General features: G+C 48.3%; 1 protein-coding gene across 9 annotated transcripts in view; it reads left to right on the forward strand.

Annotated features, from left to right (window-relative positions):
• Positions 1-3405: 3405 nt before the first annotated feature.
• The window catches only part of LOC123154793 (thylakoid membrane protein slr0575), a 43899-nt gene continuing 40220 nt past the window's right edge, over positions 3406-7084 (forward strand). For 4 of the 9 annotated variants that reach the window (XM_044573427.1, XM_044573425.1, XM_044573430.1 and 1 more), the window contains exons 1-4: positions 3406-3786; positions 3902-3948; positions 4039-4141; positions 4342-4428. In XM_044573427.1, coding sequence (XP_044429362.1) covers positions 3559-3786; positions 3902-3948; positions 4039-4141; positions 4342-4428 — 465 coding nt within the window. In that variant the 5' untranslated portion in view covers positions 3406-3558. The remainder of the gene's footprint in view (positions 3787-3901; positions 3949-4038; positions 4142-4341; positions 4429-7084) is intronic. The other 5 variants (XM_044573424.1, XM_044573422.1, XM_044573429.1 and 2 more) reach the window with 4 other exon arrangements.

A 7084-nucleotide genomic window follows, 5' to 3' on the forward strand; every position in this document is an offset into this window, starting at 1 on the left:
GGTTGGATGAGATTTATCATGTAATCGAGTTAGTTTTGTTAGGGTTTGATCCCTAGTATCCACTATGTTCTGAGATTGATGTTGCTATGACTTTGCTATGCTTAATGCTTGTCACTAGGGCCCGAGTGCCATGATTTCAGATCTGAACCTATTATGTTTTCATGAATATATGTGAGTTCTTCATCCTATCTTGCAAGTCTATAGTCACCTACTATGTGTTATGATCCGGCAACCCCGAAGTGACAATAATCGGGACCACTCCCGGTGATGACCATAGTTTGAGGAGTTCATGTATTCACCATGTGTTAATGCTTTGGTCCGGTACTCTATTAAAAGGAGGCCTTAATATCCCTTAGTTTCCGCTAGGACCCCGCTGCCACGGGAGGGTAGGACAAAAGATGTCATGCAAGTTCTTTTCCATAAGCACATATGACTATATTCGGAATACATGCCTACATTACATTGATGAATTGGAGCTAGTTCCGTGTCACCCTATGTTATGACTGTTACATGATGAACCACATCAGGCATAATTCTCCATCATTGATCCATTGCCTACGAGCTGTCCATATATTGTTCTTCGCTTATTTACTTTTCTGTTGCTATTGTTATCATCACTACAAAATACCAAAAACATTACTTATGCTACCATTACTTTTGCTATCGTTACCACTACTATCATATTACTTTGCTACTAAACATTTTGCTGCAGATATTAAGTTTCCAGGTGTGGTTGAATTGACAACTTAGCTGCTAATACTTGAGAATATTCTTTGGCTCCCCTTGTGTCGAATCAATAAATTTGGGTTGAATACTCTACCCTCGAAAACTGTTGTGATCCCCTATACTTGTGGGTTATCATCCCCCTTCGAGGTCGTCTACGGATTCAACCCATTGTCCCCATTGGACATTCTCCCTCTACCACTACAAGAGCGCATCAATTTGGACGCAAGTGCACGTGTGAACCATCTCAAGAAGGTGCATGAAGATACAAGGCACACAATCGAGCGCCACGTACAACGACTTGCGACCAAGCTCAACATCAACAAGCAACCCATGGTATTCGACATTGGTGATCTTGTGTGGCTACACCTTCGCAAAGACCGCTTCCCCACCGAACGCAAGTCTAAACTTCTACCTCGAGCGAATGGACCCTTCAAGGTGCTCGCATGCTACAACAACAACGCTTACAAGCTCGACCTCCCGCGCGACAAGTACAACGTGAGCGACATCTTCAATGTCAAGGACCTCTCGCCCTACCATGGTGATGAAGAATTTGATCCGAGGTTGGATCTTCCCCAAGGGAGGGGAGATGATGCGGAGCATCCCAAGGTCATCCCCATGGACCTACCTACGTCTCCTACGACACCACTTGGACCTATGACAAGAGCCCGAGCGAAGGCTATCGAAGATAAGGTGAACTCACTCCTCTCCGAACTACCACTTTCTATGCATGAGAATTGGCTACTACCTCAAGCGGAAAACCTATGTGTGATCAGGTGCTTGGAGGAAAGCCCTGGACCAACTACACTCAACGGACAAGACGGTGAGGACGCCAAGTTCAATGGACAAGAAGAAGAACTGCTCGAAGCTCCCAGGCTCCGGTCGACCGGCATGCTACGAACGTACGACGACCTCCAGGCTCCGGACGACCGTCCCTCTCCGGACGACCGGCACACCCACACCCGAGCCGAATCTACGGATTTCCGGAGCCTTCCGGACGACCGACGCCCTGGACGTCCGACCGAAGCCCACCCAAGCCGAATCTACGGACGTCCGACAAGCACCGGACGTCCGAACCCTCGCGAGCCTCTGGACGACCGGTGACTCCCGGATGTCCGACGCCTGTGTGTTGTTTACGTGTTAGGCCGCAGCCTATGTACCCCTTCGCCCACCTAGACTATATATACTCTTTTCCTACCTACGTTTCAGGGTTAGCAAAGGATTAGCTCATATTTCGTGTGAGAGCTTTGCTCATCCACTTGGTTACCTTCTCCTCGGAGATAGCGCCTCGTCGGAGAAGATCCCCAAGCGGATTCAAGACCCCTTTACGAGAAGAACCTCAAGACCTCCTCACGGAGAAGACCGGCCACCTTTGTATCGTCCCTAGTTGACCGTGGATCGTGTGATCTCTTATGTACTCGAGGATCTAGCACATGTGTGACTATTTCTTGTTGGTTTAGTGATTCTCTCATGTTTGCCCTCGTATTTTCCCTTGTGTTCTTCGTGTTCATCGCGGGATCCGCTCCTTTCGTGAAAGATCGGCCGATTAGGGTTCTACCCTACATCAGAGTCTCGTTGGTGCAGTCCCTTGAGATGTGGCGATCGTCTCTGCAGTTGTAGCAGCAGTCGTGGAGGGTGGTTGGTATGCGGGTCCGTGACGGGCGTGTGGTGGGAAGGTTGGCGACAACCGCGTGCCGGTTGGTCTTGGTCTGGCATGCTCGCCCATCTGACCGTGGGGGAGGGGGGAAGAAAGCTCATGCCAGCCTCACCCTGAACGATGGGGCCAAACGCCATGCTAAGCACCTCGGGGACGACGATGCCAGAGCGGAGGGCCAGCCCCAAGCGCGGGGAGGACCCCCCCCCCCCTCCCGAGGAGGAGGAAGATGCCGAGAGGGAAACCCTTGAGACCATCCTAGAGAGGGAAGTGGATGCCGACATCGGAGTGGTGGCCGCCGGGGCCGGGGTGGCGGCCGGCGCTCAGGAGAAGAGGGGGAAGCGCTCAGGAGGAGAGGAGGGAGATGCAGCATGTCAAATGTTGGTTCGAACTGTGTTTGGTTGTCCTGAAAATATGTCTGCTGGACTGGATCGATTACTCTGGATCTTGCTTAGCCTGAGTTGTAAATTCCGGTACCTTACTGCCTCGGCCAGGCGTCCGAGTTGAGTAGCCTGGCCTGACACCCATTCTAAGAATAATCTACTGTTGCATACGAAATTTGTTGACTTTTTGTCCATTTAACAATATGCTAGGTCAGGCTATGATCAAAACAGCTCTAGTCCAGGCTAGCCTGACCAGGCATGAAGACACTTAAGTATTCCTTCGTTTCAAAATAGACGACTCAATGTTGTATTAAGTTTAAAGTTAGTACAATGTTGAGTCATCTATTTTGGAACGGAGGGAGTATTAGACAGACTACGAGGCATCCATTTTTTCACGAATCCTGGTGTCCGCATTTATTTCTGGATTTATTTCAGGATTTTTGACGATGCGCATTTAGTGGGAGGAGACGTTCTCGTCGACGACGAGGTGTTCATAAGGGTAGGGTGTGCGTGTGTGTTCATAGGGGTGAGTGTATGCGCGTGTATATGAGCGCTTGTGTCTGTACTCTGATGTTAAAAAAAAACTTTTTCACGCACAATCATCAGGACACCATCCAAACTGACCCTTTATCTTCCGCGATAGGCTGGGCCTGACCACGAGTCGAAACCCCAGCCACCATCTCGTTCTCATCTTTCTGTTCCACTGAAATTCCCGGGGAACAAACACTCACTTCCAAGGATAAATCCTCAAGGTTGATTTACACGCTAGTGGCTGTGCCGCGACGTGCGGCGAGAGACATGTCTGTGCAGTGCACCGCAAACTCACTCCGGGCTCTTGCTGCCCTCCCGGCGCCATCCCCCTCCCGCCGCCTGGCGAGAAATGAATTCCTTATGCCATGCCGCCCGAGTCGCACCGGTGCGCTGGTCCGAGCTGCGGATTCTTCGCCTCCTGCCGCACCCGCGTCATCGTCCGGAGCAGCCGACGACAAGGCCGTCATCCCCGACGATGAGTTCACCCTCGCCAAGGTGAGTGGCTTGGTCGTTTCTTGGTTCTTGAGAGCCAGGAGCAACAAGCAAGTGGTAGCGCTGTTTTTCTTAGAATCTGGCGTGCGTTTGGTGCTGAATACCCCTCCATCTGCAGGTGTCTTTTGGCGTGATTGGACTAGGGATAGGTGGCTCCCTCTTGTCGTAAGTTCAAATGTTGCAGATCCTATTGTGCAAATCAGAGAGATCCAGAATGCTTTTCTATCGGTGGCTCATGCGTTTTTTGCATCCCAGGTATGGATTTGGGGCGTATTTCAATCTTCTCCCTGGTTCGGAGTGGTCTGCTCTGATGCTAACCTACGGATTTCCTCTCACAATCATAGGCATGGCCTTAAAGGCAAGAACTCTCTTCGATTAATATTAGTGCTTCTGTCAGTTATTTGTCTTTTAGTACCAAAAGTTATGCGTCTTGTGGATTTATAGTTGAAAATATCTTTTGAGATGATTGGCCATGCTTAAGGTCCTTGGGAGTTTAGGTTAGACTGTTTATTGATTTATTTGTCGAGGTATGTGTTGATTCTTGAATTATATATGCAGTATGCTGAACTGAAACCAGTGCCCTGCATAACCTACTCTGATGCTTTCGCTCTAAGAGAGAAGTGTGCTACCCCTATCCTCAAGCAGGTAATAATTATTTATGAGCTCTTGGACACACAATCTCTCCTTCCACCGCTGCACTCGATCAAATGTCACCATTTATCAATGATGTGAATATGTGATCAAACTGTCTATGTCGTGTTTTCTTGTTTGGATGAAAACCAGGCCGTGTAGTTGGTAAGTTCGCTGATAGTGGAGTTCTAAATAGGAGTGCAATGCGTTAAATGTTGAAAAATAGTAAGTGAAAATGTTAGCAACACACTCTCTATTCCTCACCAATGGAGATTACAGCCATGGATTCCTCAATCTCTACCAATACAGGGAAGAAGATTTTTTTTTTTGGAAAAGGAGGTTATCCCCCGGCCTCTGCATCGGAAAGATGCATGCAGCCACTTTATTAAAAATCCGATAGAACAAAGTCTGGAGTGCAAAGTACTGCTCACAAAGCGCAGTAAAAATAAAAATACAAGTCTCAAAGCCGCATCCGGCTTAACGAGGATCCACTAAGGACCAATCCTATGCAGTGATCGCCATCCTAACCGGTTGAAAAAAACCCGAGCTGCCATCTCCCATCGGTTGCACCCAGTAGCCAGCTGCTCCCTGGAGTCCGTAGGAGTGAGTAATGAGCAAGTACGGATCCATGACGTAGCCCGGAATATAACCTGCAAGAAATTAGTCATAGGTTTTCTGTTAAAAATTATATCATTCCTACAGTTCCATATAGCCCAAATAAGTGCACATATTCCAATCCGAATATTACGCGCGAGATGTACATTCACTCCATCAAGCCACGTCCCAAACGACATCTCTATGCTATTAGGAGGTGAAATATTAAAGGCTACATGCACCGATCTCCAAAGTAACTTCGCAAGCGGGCAATCAAGAAAAAGGTGTTGTATTGTTTCATCCTGATCACAATAGCAACACCTCGAGCTACCTACCCATCTCCGCCTGAGTAAGTTATCCTTGGTTAGGATCACTTGTTTGTGGACAAACCACATAAATATCTTAATTCGTAAGGGTACTTTAACTCGCCAAATATGGAGCGATCGCGGGATTGGGCCAGAGTTGATGAGATCTAAGTACATAGACTTGACTGTGAACAAACCATTATTCGTGAGCTTCCATCTAAAAGAATCCTCCTCATCGGAGAGGTGTACCTCCATTAGCCTCCTCACTAAGTGCAGCCAAGAGTTCCAGCGTTCCCCAACTAGAGATCTCCTGAACTGGATATTCAAGGGTACTGTCTACATCACCGTTGCCACGTACTCTTCCTTACGTTGAGCAATATGATACAGAGACGGATATTGGAGAGCTAGCGGCCTATCACCTAACCACGTATCCTCCCAAAACCTTATTGTTGAGCCGTCCCCGACACTAAACTGCACCCTATGGAAGAAAGTATCCTTCACTCGCATGAGTCCCTTCCAAAAGGGTGAATCATTAGGTCTGACAGTAACCTGGGCTAGAGTTTTGGAGTGTAAATACTTGTTGCGTAGAATCTGGGCCCACATTCCTTCGGAATGCAGCGATAGTCGGTATAACCACCTATGTTTTTAAGGCGTCGCCTAATTGTCGCCTAGTCGTCGCCTAAGCGTCAAGGCGCCCCAGGATGGCAAGGCGTCTACCCCGCCTTAGACAGACATGAAGTGTACGGCTGTGGCTGCCCTAGTTCTGGCTGCTCCCGGGGCTTGGAGATGACGGCCCCGCTGTCTCCCGGCACCATGAAGAGGAGGGAGGACTGGGGGCTCCTGGGGCTTGCTGCTATGAGGGAGAAGGGTGGGGCCATGAAGAGGAGGGAGGGAGGACCAGAAGGGTATGGCTTCGTGGCGGCTGTGGTGGGAAAGAAGGGAAGGAGATAGTGGAATTAGGTCACGGGGGTGTATATGGCCACTAGATGGGCTTTTGGGCCACTGGGAGGTGCATAAGTAGTGGCCCATCTCTCAGCCATTGCTCTTTTTCTAGTATTAATATGTGCAGACCTATTGATGACTCTTTTCCTGCAATGTTTAAGGCGTCGCCTTGCCTCGCCTTACCGCCTCGCCTTGGCGCTTAGGCGTCAGAGCGGCCCTCCTCCGCCTTATGACGCTTTACCGCCTTAAAAACATAGATAACCACTTACTCAACAAGCATTTATTTTTCACCTCGAGGTTTTCAATCCCAAGACCCCCCTGGTCCTTCAGTCGACAAATAATATCCCATCTTGCCAGGCGATATTTTGTCTTAACCTCGTCAGATTGCCAAAAGAATCGAGATCGATAGAAGTCTAATCTCTTGCGTACCCCTTTGGGTACTTCGAAAAAAGACAAGAGGAACATCGGCATGCTCGTGAGTACCGAATTAATTAATACTAGCCGTCCTCCATATGACATAAGCTTACCCTTCCAGCAGCTAAGTTTCTTCTCGAATCGATCCTCGATACATTTCCATTCTTTATTAGTCAATTTCCTATGATGTATTGGAATGCCAAGATAACTAAAGGGTAGCGATCCCAGTTCACAACCGAATAGTTGCTTGTATTCTTCTTGGTCCTCTTTGGCCCTTCCAAAACAAAAAAGCTCACTTTTGTGGAAATTGATCTTCAGCCCCGATAATTGCTCGAAAAGACATAGGATGAGTTTCATGTTACGAGCTTGAGCAAGGTCATGTTCCATAAATAATATAGTGTCATCCGCATATTGTA

The sequence above is a fragment of the Triticum aestivum genome, chromosome 7A, assembly GCF_018294505.1.
Source record: "Triticum aestivum cultivar Chinese Spring chromosome 7A, IWGSC CS RefSeq v2.1, whole genome shotgun sequence".
Taxonomy (NCBI): Eukaryota; Viridiplantae; Streptophyta; class Magnoliopsida; order Poales; family Poaceae; genus Triticum; species Triticum aestivum.